Genomic DNA, 18,510 nt, shown 5'->3' with positions numbered 1-18,510 from the left:
GCCAATATTATCAGTTTCTATAACATTCTTTTCTATCGTTAATCAGATTCGTTGGGACTGTCATTGATTTTTGCCTATTGAGCGGGTTATCTCTACGAAGGCAAACTTGACTTTGTCTAAGACGTCTCTGGATTTCTTGCGCGAAGTTCTCTACGATCCCTAGTGTTCCTACTCTGTTCATCATAACGTACTTCGGGATTTTCTCGACGAGATCTATGACCTCGAGTATTTCTTATTTGCTCTTCAAAGCGAATTTGTGGATCTTGCCGCCTTTTTCTATGTTGAACAGTATTTACAGCTTGCGCACCGTATCGAACCTCGGGATTTTCGCGCCGAAATCTATGTCCCCTATCTATCTATCTCTGCTTTGCTCTGCGGATTTGGGGATTTAGACGTCGTGTCCTATGTTGAACAGTATTAAAATTACATCAGAATTTAACCTACGATTAGCGTGACTTACAGTATTTTGTGACTTCTCACTATCACTTTATAAAGATTTTCCACGAAGAACTCTCATACGTCTTCGATTCTGAAGACGACTTTTCTACTTAATCTAGGCATAATTAATTAATAATAAATGGCTTATTATATAAAATATTTATACAAGTAGATAATACTTATATAACTCAGTCCGTCCGGCTGTGAAAAGTTGGATCCTAGGTGCTGCTCTCTTTCGTTGTAATTGAGTCCTCGCTATGACTCCTTTCCTGTTCGGTGTATAGGTACTATGATATACTGGTGCACATATGTATATGTGTTTGCTCGCCACTGTATATAATTATAGTTTAAGCACTATATAACTAATACACTTAAATTAGTTTGAATAAAGCACTTTGCTGGTCAATATATCTAGTGTAACTGAAACTACAAACACAGTGTACTGCTATTTATTATACTCTTGCAACATGTAGCTACAGAGTATAATAGTTTTGTTATGGTATATTTTTGTACACACAGCTTACGTACTTTTGTATACCTATATATTACGTAGATATTCACTAACATAATAATACAGATTATTTAGTTATATTTATATTTTAGAAATTAGTAGTTTATTAAAGTGCTCGGAAAACCCCTCCGTGAATTGCTTTTGTCTAACGCTTTTTAAAACAGGGGTATCTATTTTACCTATTTTAAATGGTCTGCCCATGAAGGCTAAATTCACAATAACTTACATATAATTGGGTATGGTATACACATATGCAGAGCAGGTATGTAGATTTTCTTCTTTCTCTCTTAATATCTAAACCTTTCATAAGCTGCCAACGGCGCTGGGTAAATCCCAAAAAGTACTTAAATGTAATTTTCTTGAGTTTACAGTTCACCTCATGACCTTCATATTAAAATGTGTCGCAAAACTGAAATAATAGAAAGTAGCATTTAAACCGATGTGGCCCCCTTTTATCTATTACCACATAAATAGAGTCTTTAGCCCTTTTGATACTACACTACTAATACTTATTTAACGCGATTTTTTCTAGAAAGATATTTTTTCTCTATACAAAGTCCAGCACTCTAAGAAACTTTTTTACATTTTATTATAAGTTCAATATGATGGCTAAGAAAATATGTACAAGTATACCTATCCACTGATTATCACCAAATATTAGAAGAAATAGATGTATATAGAAATCTATATCTATCTCGATAAGTTTTAGGTGATGCAAACAACCGTTTGGTGAACAAACCTATACTATGTTGCGAAAGAATTCAACATTTATTATTCGATTATTATTTAGTATCTTATTAACTTATCTTATTGACCATAGATTTATTTAGTGTCAATACCATTTTTTCTCCGAAATGTTAACTTAAATAAAAATAAGCTATTTAACTCAAACATGATATATGTGATATAAACTGAACCAAAGGAGTTAGATTTAATATGAGGGGTATATGAGGTTGCTGTTGTACCAGAGGAGCGGAAATCAGTATATTAGGGGTATAAAAATTAAACAAAGGCCTAGACCAATTTCATTCATATGCAGCGATATACCACGTTATTTTTAAGAAAAACTGTTTATTTAATTTCATTAAATTATCAAATTAAAGAAAAAAAATATACCGTAAGTGGTACATGTGAGCTGGGGAAATTCGTGGACCGATTTCACACATTTTCGGCATTAAACTATTGTATATCTAATATTTTACGTTTATATAAAGCCAAATGGAAGTTGCAATTTTTTACATAAAGTTTGTCAGAGCAAGGGTCAATATATCCCCGATAATGGGTACTAAGGCTGAACGGAGAATTTTGTACTCTTGCAATTCGCAAGAATCAAAGGCCAGGAAATTCCTTCAGGTGTGGCAAAACCTTATATTAAAAAATGTTGAGAAAGAATTAAACATCCATTATTAAATAAAATCGTGATTAAATTACAATCAAATTGAATATCTTCTTGACTTATATTAAGTCAAGTAAAGAGTTCGTTCGGTTTTTCGATTTAAGTCAAGATGCCAACTTCATTATAACCCTCTCGTAGAAGGCTGCGTCCCTATTGGCAAAAAACTCGGAGAGCCAATTTTTACAGGCCTTTCTTGAGGCCAACTTCTTACCATTAAGCGCGATCGCCATGGTCAGGAAAAGATGGTAATCACTTGGTGCCAGGTCCGGACTATAAGGTGGGTGCATTAGGACCTCAAGTCCGAGCTCCCGGAGCTTTTTGGCGTGTCACCAAAGACGTGGGTGGCCTGGCGTTGTCCTGATGGAACACAATTCGGCCTCTGTTGATTAAAGATGGCCTCTTCTGGATGAGTGCTGCTTTCAAGTGGTTGGTCAAGTTGGCAGTAGAGGGCCGAATTGAGCGTGTGTCCATAGGGGAGCAACTCGGTCTTGGCTGCCGTCTGGGCCGCTTCCCCGAGCTTTGACCACGACCATTTGCGCTCGATGTTGTCGTAAGTTACCCATTTTTCATCGCCAGTCACAATCCGCTTCAGAAACGGGTCGATTTTCTTGCGATTCAGCAGCGATTCGCAGATGGAAATTCGGTCCATCATGTTTTTTTGCGTTAGTTCGTGTGGCATCCAAACATGGAGTTTCTTTTTCAATCCAAGGTTATGCAAATGGTTCCAAACGGTTTTCTGGCTTATCTTTAGTTCCTCAGCAATTAAATAAGTGCTCACGTGACGGTCTGTTTCCATTATTTCCATAATTTTATACCCGAACGGAACCTAGCAAATCACTTTTGTGCTACACGTTCGTTTACAGTATCGAATTTTCTCTTTGCTGGTGTCCATCTTTGACGAGCGCTTACAACATACTGAGTCAATCAATCGAAAAACTGTCAAAGACAAACTTTTAGCGCGAATAAACACGTTTTTAGCGCCGTATAGTATGACATGATGTATGACAATAACGCCATCCCTTAGATAAAAACCGAAAATCCTTTTTACTTGACCTAATATTAAAGACCTAAAACCTAGTCTCAGTTTTATTGCTATATTTTAGTTCGTGTCAGCGAAAATTACATAAAAACAAGTAAGGAAGGGCTAAGTTCGGATGTAACCGAACATTTTATACTCTCGCAAAGTCAAATGGTATACTCGTTTGAGATTTCTTTGTGGAATGACTAATATTTTCGGTAAAAGGTCAACTATAGGCACTGGGGTCCACATACTTAGTACTTAGGGGCTTGAACAGTTTTCGTTCGATTTAGACAATTTTTGGTCACAAGGTGGCATACTTTAAACGCATTATACACGCAAAGTTTTAATCCGATATAATCATTGCTGCTTGATATGCATAGTTCAAAGTGAAAGAATCAGATGGAATTGAAAATGGTGTTATATGGGAAGCAGGCGTGGTTGTAGTCCGATTTCGCCCATTTTCGCACTATAATATAGAAATATGAAAAAAACGTTATGCACCGAATTTGGTTGAACTCGGTTAAGCAAATCCCAACATATGGGTTTTCACTTAAAAGTAGGCGGTGCCACGCCCACTGACTAATTTTGAACGCGACTCCTATAAAGTCATCTTATACCATCCCAGAGATACAATTTAATGTCTCTGGCGTGTTTAGTGCTTGGTTTATCGCGCTTTTAGTAGTTTTTAACAGTACCGTTATATGGGGAGTGGGCGGAGTTGCCACCCGATTTCAACTATTTCCACACTGTAGGTAGAAGCGCTAAAAACATTTGCTTCCAGTGAATTTGGTTATTATAGCTTTAGCGGTTTAGGAGATATGCACATTAAACCTATTAGGGGCGGGACCACGCCCACTTAAAAAAAAATTTAACTCTTATTGCGGAGCTTAGTTATGGCAATTTGTTTGTTTTTTATTAATGGCGTTTTGTGAGCGTGGCAGTGGTCCGATCAGTGGTCATCTGCAATACCAACCGTCTCCCGGTACCAAGAAACATGTGTACCAAGTTTCATAAAGATATCTCAATTTTTACTCAAGTTAGAGCTTGCACGGACGGACGGACGGACAGACAGTCACCCGGATTTCAACTCATCTCTTCATCCTGATCATTTATATACACATAACCCTATATCTAACTCGATTAGTTTTAGGTGATACAAACAACCGTTAGGTGAACAAAACTATTATACTCTGTAGCAACAGGTTGCGAGAGTATAAAAAAACAAAAAACAGCTTGAAGTGAGATATACAATATATATATTGTATATAAGTACGAATGTGATATTAACTCGACCAAAGTGGCTAATTTTTTTATTATAAACTTGATACGGCTTAAAGTCAGGTTGAAAAACGGAAATCATATATATTATATATTGAGGATATAGAATATTAATTTTGACTTTGCTCAGCTATACTAGACCATAGAGAATATATTTTGTATCAATTTTATATATAAACATGTTGCGAGAGTATAAAAAAATGTTAATACTCACTGACCGACATATTCAGAACCAGACATATTCGGCATTAAATTGGGTGTAATAACGAAAAGTATTATAAGTGGTATCTGGTAGTAGAGGGTAGTATTAACCCGGTTTATAAATTTTTCATTATGAGGTTGGTAAACATTTTTGCCGAATCTGGAAGTATCGCAAGAAGACCGTACCATCGAGATCCGTATGTTCGTGTTCAAGAAACAATCGTGGCTGTTGCATCGTCAATTCAGGCAATCCAAGATCGATGGAGTGAATCAAATCCAGAAATAATCCATGAGACGGAACTTTAACCAGAACGAGTCACTGTGTGGTGCACAGTTTCATAAGGGGTTATATACAGTTAGAAAGCCGAAAAAAGTGAATTTTCCAGAAGTTTTTCTGAGAAAACTTCTAAATTTATTGATACAAAAATGTATACACATTGTTGTATCTTTTAACTACATATATATTAAGACTTAGTAAAATGGGGGTTACTCAAAAACAACAATCGATTTTTCACCGAAATTTCGGCCTTAAATTGTTTGTAAAAACAAAAATATTTATCGGAGAGAAAAATTCTTCGATTAATTACTAAAAAATATATTTAAAAAACTTTGACGTATCTCTTTAAATAGCGTTTGGTGCCAGCCAGATGGATCAACTGCCCACATAGCCATACCGGTTATTGCGGAGCTCCAACGAAATTTTGAAAAAAAATTAATATCAAGAAACTCCACTTTCCGCTGGCCCCCAAAATCAACTGACTGCACCAGACTTTTTTTATAGGCTTATGTCAAGAAAGAGGCGCACAAAACCATAAATCTGACTGATTTGAAGCAGTCTATTAAAAAAATAATTGAGGAAATCTCGACTTCAACACTTCAGGCCGCAATAAATAATTTTCTAATTAGGTGTCGCATGCGTGGCTGAGCATGGAGATCATTTTCGTACCACAATTTTTAAAAATAATTAATTATATAAAATAAAATACAATTTCCTATACAATAAAAAAAAATAGTACATTGATTAAAAAAAAAGTTATTATGGTTTGTTTTAGTGCCGAAAATGTGCGATATCGATCCAGGAATTATTTTATTTGAAAAAAAAAATTGATTTTAATATTAATATTTCAAACACGCAAAACATATTAATAAAACTAAGTATCTGCTACATCTGCTTCTTTGAATAATGCATGTTGAATTGTTTCGCAGGATTTTTTAAAGGTAAGGTAGATGTTTCACAGCCTTTGATATTTTCAAATTGTGATAATATGAAATGTTCGGTTACATCCGAACTTAGCCCTTCCTTACTTTTTAAACTTCAAAATATATGAAGAACTTAAAATATTTAACTAAAAGTTATACAAAAGCTAAATTTAATATCCTTTTTGAAAGGAAAGTTAGACATGCCGTTTTCTCTTTTCTCATCAGATTCTTTTAGCGCCGATTTCCCTGTTGACATTTCATTAAATGTTGGAGAAGAGAAGACTTTTAAGCACGTTTGATGAGAAATTATAGTAAGATATTCTGATATAGAAATGTGGAATTGATTGGGCAAATGCGCATTTCAAAATCAAAAGCAGCTTATTTGATCAATATGGGTGAAATTTTGTAAAAATAAGCGAGTTTTGAGTGGAGACCAGTATCCAGTAGATGCAAGAAACCTTTAACTTCATGAATAAAATTTTATTCAGAAACTGTGTTTGGGAGGAATCTTGTCATTTAATTCCAGTTGGAAAGCCTTTTCGAAAACTACTTTCCAGGCGAAAAGTTCTTTAAAAGGTTGAGAGTTATATAATATTACAATTGGATTCATTCGTTAATAACAAATGAATGAAAACTCGAATCTCATATTTACAAAACGCTAAAATCTCCAATTAAAACATAATATATCTTTTAAAATGGAACTAACTCATCTGTAATTTAATAATGGCCTCAGATAACTAATTAAATCAATTTGAGGAATTATATAATTTCCACACTACGATTAATTAATTTCCCTTATTATCCGACATCAAATCCTTTTAGTCAATCTAATTTTCATCACAATACAAATTTGCGATAATTAAAAACGTGGTAATGCATTAATAAGATAATGATTAACTTCGCTCAATTCACCACTATGACTATGTCAAGTGAAGTGAACATTTTGGCGATAACAACAACAACCACCACACGCACATAGCACACGCATACATGCTCATGCATATATTGTATATCAGTGCAAAGCTCATTATTTGTCGGACGAAGCGGGAAACAATTGTTTATGTACAAGCCATTATTTCTCATGCGTGAGAGTGTGTGTTAGTGTACTTAAGCAGATAATGCACATCTCCTGGCAACTGCGGCTTTAAGCAAATACGTACAGCAGAAAATGCATATTTTATGACAACAGAGATTGTGTGTGCATTGGTGGCGCTCATAATTTATTGCTGCTGAATGCTGCTATGGTTTTAGCTTCATTGTACATGCGTTAGTACATATGTATGTATTTATGTGTAAGAACTAAATACCAAACAAACTTACCGAGCTACAACACAGGTGTGTATTATTCTCATTGTGTAAGTGCGAGTGTGTGTGCTTATATGAATATATGTATGTACATGTGTAAACTAATTGCGAATTTCGCATTATTTGCATTGCATTTGCACTAACATCTGTGTATGTAAGTTTGGCGTGTTTACTAATCTGCTAGGGACACATAAAAGCATGCATAAATTATTGATATGCGCATTCTAGCAATGAATGTAAATTAGTGAAATGCCTTGCGTCTACAATTATGCCGCTAAACAAATGTTGGACGACAACCGACGGGTTGTTGCGCTGAATCAACTTGATGGAAATGCAATCAAATGCAATCTCTACCTAGCTTTTGTCCTGGAAGACAATATGCTGATTGAAGAAAGCCTTATTGTGTTATCAAAAATACATTTAGTAAGAAACCTTCGGTGCAAAATGTTAATAATTTTAGCACACATACAAAATTTTGTCTTAAGAAATTTCAAGAAAAATATTTTGAATGTTTTTTTATGAAACAACTTTATTATATCTTTGAAAAAGGATTCTTCTGAGTGTATATATAACGTAAGTATGCCACAGCTTATTCAAAATTTCATGTACAAGTGGTGTATTAATTTCAGCGTCATGTGATTTCAAGGAGTATGTAATTTTAAAATGTTTGAAAAATAACCGTGTTCCAGCAAGCCCTGCACAATACACGAATAGAGATGCCTCAAAATGTGTAGGGGTTTCAGTTGCGAGTGTTTGTGAAATTTTATTATGCTCTGGAGTTACCTCGAAAGCACCTAGAAATCAGTACGAAATATTAATCGCATAACTGAAGGATATGACCGTGAATACTCCCTAGATAATACTACATGCATATATACCATACACACGTTGCTGTGGCTATGATATACATTAAATACTATTGTAATAAACTATTCATTTCAGTGAAAATATTATTTAGAAATATACATATATATTGTTGTTATTTTTATTTGTTTTACTTTTAAAATGAGTGAAATATTACTTATCCTATCTTTTAAGTTGTACCAAACTGGTCACAATGTCCTAATTTTACTACAATCGATTCAGTAGTTTACCTTGGAGAAAACATGATATATACTTTTTATAATATATTAATAATTAAAATATATTCTGCAACATACTTAATAACATTTCTTATTCCCATTTCTTTATCTTACAGGTCCGCCATATGTACGCGCCATTGGCCCCATAAAAGCTGTCGCCGGCGAAGATATAATTGTTCATTGTCCATTTTCCGGTTATCCAATCGAACAAATTAGATGGGAGAAAGGACATCAGGAATTGACATCAAGTAAGACAAATTGTCGTCGAACGTGCACATCCATATAGTAGATACAATACATGTACATTGTATAGTTATAGTGTTGCTATGTACATCATATGCAGCAAAGATACTAACAAAGTGTAGTGACAAACAGTAAAAACGCCAAGGTTTAAAGAAAAGTGACAGCACGGAGTGTTAAAGCAGTGCAATAATGCATTAACGCTTTCGCAATCTAATTTTTGCCTTTGTTGGTTCAGCACATCGTCCCTCCGGGCTTTTGTTTTCAATACTGCTGTCCGTTTGTTCAGGATTTTGTGAGCAAATGCAGTTTCCAATGTGATAGTTTTAACATTCACTACCATAACTTTACGAGCGCGAGTTTTTCTTTTTTTCACTACACTTTATTTGTCAGCTCCAGTTTAGCACTTACTGTTTGTATTCCCACCGTTTATGTGTACACACACATATGCTTTTTGCTTTGCCGGTACTTTATTGGGCTCTATTTTCTATTTGCAGACACACACTACTTGATGACACCAGTGCAGCAGGGCGGCTATCTTGTCATCAAGGATGTCGAACCGACCCGTGATCAGGGCATGTATACATGCATTGTAAGGAGCAGGGCCGGAGAGGAGGCGCGGCGCGATGTGCAACTAAATGTTAACAGTAAGTAGAGAGGATGTTACGCTTGGTTAGGATTAAGAGAAGATGTAATAGAAAGTTAGAGCGTGTTATCTAATTAGTATTTATGTATCTGCTCATGGTTATTATAGGAGTTTAAGGAAAACTCGCATATATGATATGGATATTTCAATAAGAATAATTTTGTAGAAAACTGCAAAGTAAAAACGAGTGAGGTCATGAATTTCATATTACCTACAATTTAATTGATTACTCTTTTAACAAATTTCCGCTTAACGGAAACGCTTAAACAGTTGGCGTGGTTGTGGATCGACCATCTGAAAACCTAAGGGTCTCAGAATGTTGCGAGAGTATAAAAAGGTTCATCTCAATTGGATATGACTATGAATATTCGAAATTATGAATGAATTACAACCAACTGGAAAAACGGAAATACCAATATTGCTTATATTGAGGTTTGGGGAACATATTATATGTAAATTAATTTCATCGATTTCACCAATTTTTATTACCACGTTACTTCTATGATCACATATTTACCTAATGCCGGTTAAAGATCTCACATATTTGCTTATATTCGACAAAGATCAAGTAGAGCGGCAGAAATATGATGTGACTCTTTATGCAGAATTTGAAATTAAATTGGAATTTAATAGCGAATAATATTTCACTTCATATCATACAAGAATACGTTTATTAAATAGTTATTTTTGCCGTAAAGCATTTCAGCAGACTTCTGTAAATCATTGTTTATATTATATAATTTTATCATTCTAACGGCGTTCAGGTTTTCTGTGAGGCACCTCAAAACCCCAAATCCATGACCAAAGGAAAAGAAATGTTGTCCTTTTTTAGCCAAACACGTCTCAAAAGGTTGAGCAATAAAAAAGTTGACTCATAGGTTAATATGTATTACAGTGATCCAATCACGGTTGATGTTTTCTTGCGCTCAATCCAATCTTTTTTGAATTACAGATCTTTGAAGTCTGTCCCGTATTGTATTTAACGATATATCTAATCTATTTTTAAAAAAATGTTTGTAGCTTCTCTTAGACTAAGCAATGGTTTCTTCTCAAATAGGAGAACAATAGCTTTGTTCTCACTTTTAGATGTCACGTGATTCCTCCCTCTTCTCGGCTTGTCATCTACGTCTCCAATATCTCCATAATGATCAGACCTCTTCTTTACAAATGCACAACTCGTTATAAAATACTTTGCAGTTTTTTTAATAGAAAGGCTGCTTCAAACTTTTTCTAATACTGTGTTTTTGTATTTCACGGCAAGACGTGACACATTAAGAAGATCGTAAAAACTGCTCGAATTTTAGGCGTCAGTGGTCGTGTTAATTTGCAAAAAATAAAATAAAAACAGTTTTTCGCGAATTGATCGCGCAAAGGAAAAATGTTATTTTTTGAACGCACTGTGTATTGGATTTTTGTTCAATAAACTTTCCCCCGCAACTATTGTGTGTCAAAATAACTTTCATCTTCTTCTCATCTTACTGTGCTTTCTCCCCTACAGGTCCACCAGTGATTGAAGCATTCAAGTTTCCCAAGAATCTGCAAGAGGGAGGACGTGCACAGATAACTTGTGCCGTTTCATCTGGTGATATGCCAATCTATTTCAGTTGGAAGAAGGATGACATGTCCATACCGACAAGTTTGCAGGTGAGTTGATCAATCCAAAAATCCATGGGACTCTGAAAGTACATGCATACACATACACATGATCGACCACAGTGAGTAGCAAAGAATAAAACCAGAAGTTCAAATGTGACTGCAGTAAGTTGAAAAGTGCTAGTGAAAAACTTATTTATTACACGACAAATAAGCGAAAATGCACTTCCTTTTGGTATGAGGTCTATCTACCGGAGGGTTGCACAGCAACACTTTTGAAACAAAGTCTGAAAGTTGTTTTTAACATTAAATTAACAAAAAAAAAGATACCAAGCGTTTTCAAGGGCATATACTATTCTCAGGTATGCACCAAGTACTCATACATATTAACATACAGGCATTTGGTATACTACAAGCATACTTCACGAATCTGCACGACAGCCAAACTTCCGAATATTTTTATAGGATTGTGCTTTCACTTGACGTTTTAATTTTGTTTTAAATTTCTCGTGTGTTATTTTTGTTCCACAAATTCACAGATTACTGAGAAAAAGGAGGAATTCTATTCGCTATTGGTGTTCAAGGATATCAGCGCAAAGCATAGCGGGAAATATACCTGCTATGCGAGTAATGCGGCAGCCAAGGTGAACTACACTGCCGAATTACAAGTCCGAGGTAAGTAACGGGACAAGGGATGACTACGGGATGTGAAATACACGAATGTGCACATTCTTGAGTTTTCTTTTAGATTATGAGCTCAAATACCCGCAAATGAATCTAAGAAGATTTCAAAGTAATTGCCTTAGGACTTTGCCTGAGAGGAAATCATTGCTGAGCACTCTTGCGATTAAAAGTTAGTTAACCTGAGATCAAAGTTTTAATATCTCATTGCACTTTATTGACACTATAGCCGCCTAAGACTATAGCCAATAGCGTTTCTGTAAATCGTACTTTGGATACGATTTGAAACATTATGTTACATAGTTCTACAAAAACAAAATATTTTTTTTTGTCCTGGTTGGTCTTAGCAAATTTTAATGAGTGAAAACACGTCAAGTGGACCTCCCATTTTCCGCTTGATCATCAACTTTGAATGTGAGTACTTTAATCCGCCGCTCAGTTTTTTTTTTAAATTTTAATTTTAGCAACAATTTTTTTTTAGTTCTAAATTTTTACTGCTTTTAGTTAAAAAATTAATAGTTATAAAACTGTTAGTGATTTTTTAATGAAATTTTCAGAAGTTATAGTTCAATAATTGTACTATGCGAAATCTGTATGAATTTAAATTATTCTTTTTTTTCATATTGTTAATTAACTCTTAAGTTAACAAATGAAAATTTTTATGACTTCTCCCTCAAAAATCCGCGCGTCATTGACTTATCTTTAGATTTACTTAGTAATTATAAATAATAAATAATATTTAACGTTATAATTAAAACTATCGTTATTTTAAGGGTAATTTTATTTAAACAAATACATCATCTCTTGTTGACTTATTTTTCGAAGAATCTCGGGATGCGATTTTAATTGAGTGAAAAATTCCAAACAAGACAATTTTATTTTATTTTTAACAAATAAAATCGATTTCACGGTGCTTACTTTAAGGCGAGTGGTGGAAAATGTGCGTTCCACTGGTGCCTATGTTCCTGGTAGTGTCAGAGCATATTCAACGATCTCTGGGAGCTCAACGAATGGTATGTTTTGCTTCAAAAGAAAAGTAAAACATTGAACCCAACGTTTGTCAACGGATGTCTGCTCTTTGCTTCATTCATTAATTCGTTTGTCACCTATATATTGAGAAATATAAGTGAATTGTTCGAACAGCTTATGTGAAGTAGTGTAGTAGTGATGCTTTCAAATTATATTTTTTGTGATGAAAATTAAGTATTTTTAATTTCCCAGTCTAGTTTATCAGTGAGTGGCACCCAACCAAATATCAAGATATTCGTACCAATCACCTGATTGACATATTGAACACAATTAAAAATGAAAAAACGGAAATTGAAGTGTAAAATGAAATATTTACTTCGAAATTGTTTCGCCTCTACTTCAAATTGCTTTAAGTCATAGTTTTCTTTCTTCAGCTTCTCCATTTCCGCTTTTATTTGCAACGGAAAGTAATTGTGTTCATTAAATGTTGCAAGTGTTTGTAAATTGCAACTGCTGGAATATCATCGCCTTTTTCTTTATTGTTTCTTCGAAAATCATGGCCTAAAGTTATTGAAATAATAATTAAATCATTTTTCGATTTTGGAAAAATTTCTGTTAATAAAAATATATTTTCCCCTGAACTGAAAAAATGGCAGATACATCCGGCTTTTTGAGGGGTGAAAGCTTCTCTCAAGCCAATGAACCGAGTTTTGCAGTAACCAACCAGTTGATCGTATTTGATCAGCGCTGACGTTCGCACCAAAATCTACTACATAATTCAATACAAGTATATTCAAACCGAATGTAGAATGTAGAAATAGAACATACAGAGTGGGCCATCTGCATTGTTGTATTTTTGTTCTGTTTATTGAGAAAATTTCATTTCTTGTTTTAATATCTAAACCCGAGACGGCTTAACTCGGAATCCGGGACTGTCCCGGCCAAACCCGGACGAATGGTCATATAAGTCTAGACCAATTTTATTCATATTTCCACACAATTTGTAAGACACTTTTCATTTCATTTTATTAAAGTGTAACGCATTCTGTCAGGTGGAAAGTCGGAAATTATTATACAGCTACGGAGGGAAAGAGAAATGTAAGGGCTGATTGAATTAATTTTGACATTGCTGAGGTATACTTTAGAGAACATTTTCAAGCAATTTTATAAATATATAATTAACACATTGAACGGCATATGGTTTGTTAGAATAACGATAATCATTATATGTAGTATTTGAGAGTTGGGGTGATTTGTAGACTAAATTCCGAAATTTCCGGCATTAAACTGTAGTGCATTAAATATTATATATTCTGTTATTTTTGCTATGCTATATTGACTAATATATAATATATGGTATAAGGCCAACCGGAAGTTTGAAAATATTATATTAGGTCGTATTGACCCGAGTTTCATTAAGGTATCTCACACACCCCCACAAACATATTTGAAGTAAAATCAATCGGATCGTTGAAAATTCTGTGATTAGTAATATGGGGGCTAGGGAAAGTTTTCACTCGATGTGGCTTATTTTAGGTGCAAAAATACACCATTTTAAGCAAAATACATTCAATTAACTTATTGAGATAGCTCATATATTGGCAGATATAAGCGAGATGAAGTGAACCGGAAGTTCGAAAATATGTCGATAAGGTACATGGCGGCTAAGGGAAGTATTGACCCGATTCAATTCATTTTTGACATACAGGCATACTATTGTCAGAAAGATACTCTCTCCGAATTGCAATAATTTATCACACTTGTTGATAAAAAGTTAGCAGCAGGTACTGGGGTCCTCATATTCGGTAACTGGCAATTTTTGACAATTTTTAGACTTGAAATGAAATACCTCAAAGCACTATTGCAAACCGCTGAAGCTAAATTAATAAAACTTTTTTAGAAAAAAGTTATTTTCAGCATCTCTTCTACACTGTGAAAATTGATAAAAGCGGATAATAACCACTCCCACTCCCTATATAACGGTTATGTTGAAAACTACTAAAAGTGCGATATCTCACTTATTCACGATACCGGAGAAGAGCTTTATAGGAGCAGATTTAAAAATTGGAGAATGTAAGTGGAACCACCCACCTTTAAATGAAAACATATATCTCAAGAACTTTGTGACCAATGTCAACCGAATTTGGAATGTGAGGTTATCAAACTATTCCGATCATACACTGTTTTTAAAATGAGCGAAATTGGACAACAGCCAATATAACGCAACTATAAATTCCATCTTATTATTTCACTTCCATATAAAAATCAAGCACCAATGAATATATCGGGATAAAGCTTTGCAGAAGTAATGCCCTCAACGCATTTAATCTTAAGTCCAAAAATTGTCGAAATAGGGATATAACTTTTCAAGAACCCAGACACCATATATCTGGACACTAGTGCATTTGTCTGATTTTTTACCGAACATTTTCGAACTTGCAGTTAACTTTATATCGGTCAATATGGAAGAGATCTTAATGTAATTCAGAAATAATCTCTTTCTAATAACAGTGTATCTTTTTGTCTGTGGCCTTCCTTACTTGTTTAATACAAAGTTTTGCAACACCTGAAAGTATTTTCCCCTTTTGACCTTTTGATATCGCGGGAGTATGAAATGTTCGATTACATCCGAACTCAGCCGTGCCTTACTTGTTTTAACTACCTATCTCTCTCCATATGACGATAAAATTGACCCGTATAGGTTTTTTATTTAATTTATTTTATCTATTTTTTTTGTCGGAATAACGATTTGATTTATAAACGTTTCATTCCTAAACTCTTCACAGAGTTTCACTAGTTCTTAAAGAACGGTAACATTTATTATATAGGAAAAGAAATAAATTGTTTATCAGTCCTACAGCGCACAAATTTTGCACAATTTAAAGAACAAAACTCATATTCGTTTTGCCCAATGTGGAATAAAATTAATTTTTTGACTTTTTAATAGCACCATTTTTTAGAAAAATGTATAAGTCATATGACATTCTTAAATGACTTTTCCCAAGTCTGTTCCTTTTTATAGCTGTATCGGACAAAAATGTTTCAGTTTGCCCATTTTAATTTTCGATTAATACAATGAAGTTGTTCGATTATAGTAATATTCTCAATAGCGGGTATACCAGGTTATAATGCTTGTCAGTGCCATTTATAATACAATTTTGACCATCTAACAGATCCCTTGCTACAGTTTGTAAGAAGTTACAGAAACATTGCTTTAATGACAAGACTGATACTTAAATACTTCAATTACGACTGAATTTAGTTATCTTTACTGCCTTTGAATATTTTTTCTTTTTGTATAATTATAGTATGTATTGTATGTAAACACCCTTACAAGACTATTTCACTGAAATAAATCGCGTTCGGTTTTTAGTCCCCGCATCTTCCATAGAAAAACTCTTAAGAGGCATAGAGCAAATAACCTTTTACATTCCTTATTCACATAAACACATTGCTTTTAAGTTTATTATTTACTTTTCTACTTCTTATATTTGCTACTTTTCTGCTTACACAAAACGATGCTGCTCATCTCATCCAACAACACATAACTCACCATGTTCGTTATCGCATTTCCGACGCGCACGCTGATTTCACTTCTTTCGCTGCTTGTGCACATGTGAATGTGTGTGTGTGTCGAACGTGTTTGTTTAGTTGCGCCACGCTGGGCGCTAGAGCCAATGGACACGGCCATCATGCTTGGCAATACAATATCGATAAATTGCGAGGCGGAAGGATATCCGATTCCAACTATTACCTGGTTCAAAGGGCAGGGTAAGTAGTTCACAGAAGTAAATTTTCTATAAAAAGGATACGAAAAAGCTACAGCATGAGAAATTTGAAAAAGTAGTAGTTGTATATACGTGTTAAACCGTTATGTGGGTACAGCTCGCACTGTTGCAAATCTCTAGCGGCTGTCTGCTGCAAATCGGTTACCAGGTTCGGTCAAAAAAATCGATTAAAATGAACAATCTGCTCAAGGCAAGTGAAAGGAGCGAACTCGGCAGTAGTAAGCTCAATCCTGAAATACGAGTTTATTAAAGTTTTATAGACGACGACTTTGTGTTCGCAAGTTAAATTACGGTCGGTCGTATTTTGGGGTGGTTGCCGATTCTGCAAAGCACATTAAAAGGATAAAGCCGCAGACAAAGTACAAAAATGTTGGCGAAAGAGAGTGTTGAGAAAAGCAAATAAACTTATGCCAGGAATGTTAGAATATTAATTAAGCTAGTTTAGCATTGATGGGCAATTATACGCTGAGCAGCTGGTACTGCTTATTCAAAACTATAATGCAAAAAATTAGCAAAAAAGCATGATTTAGCACCATATAATTTACAAATAAACATTCAAATATATTAAGTATCGCACTGAATGTATATTTAAACTTTTTCTGCAGGCAAACTGTCACAAGACTTTAAGCCGCTCAGCATGCGCAACAACTCGCTAGTGCTTAATCTAGCCACGGACATTGATGAGGGCTACTACATGTGTCACGCAGCAAATGATATTGGAGTCGGTCTCAAGAAAATTATACGTATCAATGTGAATGGTAAGCGAACTTTTACGCGGAATTACAAGCAAATGATTTTCCAACCCTTTACCTCACTTTGCTCGTGTGGGGGTTTGCCAATTCATAACTGTTTATTTTAGAACCCGCCCGCTTCGAACAAGGGGCACGCAATGTATCATCACGACGCAATGACCCCGTTAGTCTCGACTGCCAGGCGAAAGGCGACGAGCCCATCGCGATTTCATGGACACACAACAATGGCCGAATTGATCTAAACAATTTCCGTTTTAGCATTGCGGAAATGAAAACGGATAAGGGCGTCGACTCACAGCTGACCATTGCCCGTTCGGATCGTCACGATTCGGGCATTTATCGTTGCATTGCCGAAAATCCGTATGGACGCACTGAGTTCGTCATCTTCTTGGCCGTTCAAGAACGTCCTGACACTCCATCTGTACTGGAAGTCTTTGAGGTGGGCTCACGCACCGTAAAACTGTCGTGGCGCCGCCCATTCGATGGCAATTCGCCAGTACTCAGCTATCTCGTACAATATCAGCCATTGAAGTATCTGCAGTCACATGCTGCGCTTGGCATGGCGGGTGGGGATTGGAGTGATCCAAACATCATCAATGTCACTCTGCCGTCGACGAGTATTAGCCGGAGGTACGTTAATATTCAGTCAATGAATGGGTGCAGCATATACCACGCGTATATATGCATTCATTCGCTGTTACAAGCTATATTTGCTTATCCCATCACACTCTTGGTAGGATGGAAGATATGGTATTCATGGTCATTGTTGTTGCTTTGTATTGACAGCTACGACACCGATTTGAGGGAAAGTGCCATTGTGACAGGATTGACACCGGCAACCACTTTTCTCATTCGCATGCAGGCAATCAACGAAATCGAGCGGAGTCCATTCACCGATCCTATTGTGCTGAAAACTCAAGAAGAGGCTCCAACCGAAGCACCCTCAAATGTGCAGGTGCAAACTGGTGGCGAAAGTGAACTGATTGTGACATGGCAGGTTAGTGATACTATACTTGTATGTACTTCTTACATGGTTTCTATTAACACTAACAGATGACTTTCAAATGTAAAAAATCAGATTTTTTGACCATAAAAGCTCGCATGTGCTTTATGATCCGATATTGTGGAAAATTTCGGTAACAAATAAAGATCAAAGCAGGGGAAATACATTTAACTGTTGGCGTTCGATTAGCTTGCGAACGAGTTCAACATTCATTGTTCCAACTACTTTTACAATTATATTTTTCTGCCCGTCCGCGAAATTATACTACAGTCATTCAAATAATATATATCTGGCATTAACACTACCGAAGAAGCTAAATTTAATATATTGAGTTGATGTGAAAAACGTCAAGCAGAGGATCAGAATTCATTATGTTAGGGATATGAGATTTCGACCAAGGTCTTAA

General features: G+C 35.2%; 1 protein-coding gene across 6 annotated transcripts in view; it reads left to right on the top strand.

The window, feature by feature from the left end:
* Dscam3 (Down syndrome cell adhesion molecule 3) overlaps positions 1–18,510 on the top strand; it is a 188,613-nt gene that overhangs the window by 133,618 nt on the left and 36,485 nt on the right. For all 6 annotated transcript variants that reach the window (XR_011398063.1, XM_070113166.1, XM_036365031.2 and 3 more), the window contains exons 13-20: positions 8,549–8,680; positions 9,170–9,319; positions 10,817–10,962; positions 11,451–11,586; positions 16,213–16,332; positions 16,955–17,107; positions 17,209–17,731; positions 17,888–18,098. Coding sequence is in view for 5 of the 6 variants with exons in the window: in XM_070113166.1 (XP_069969267.1) it covers positions 8,549–8,680; positions 9,170–9,319; positions 10,817–10,962; positions 11,451–11,586; positions 16,213–16,332; positions 16,955–17,107; positions 17,209–17,731; positions 17,888–18,098 (1,571 nt within the window). In the remaining variant the exon portion in view is untranslated. The remainder of the gene's footprint in view (positions 1–8,548; positions 8,681–9,169; positions 9,320–10,816; positions 10,963–11,450; positions 11,587–16,212; positions 16,333–16,954; positions 17,108–17,208; positions 17,732–17,887; positions 18,099–18,510) is intronic.

Source organism: Bactrocera oleae, chromosome 2 (genome assembly GCF_042242935.1).
Source record: "Bactrocera oleae isolate idBacOlea1 chromosome 2, idBacOlea1, whole genome shotgun sequence".
NCBI lineage: Eukaryota > Metazoa > Arthropoda > Insecta > Diptera > Tephritidae > Bactrocera > Bactrocera oleae.
Note: the sequence above shows the minus strand (reverse complement) of the source record. Positions and strands in the feature narration are given on the sequence as shown.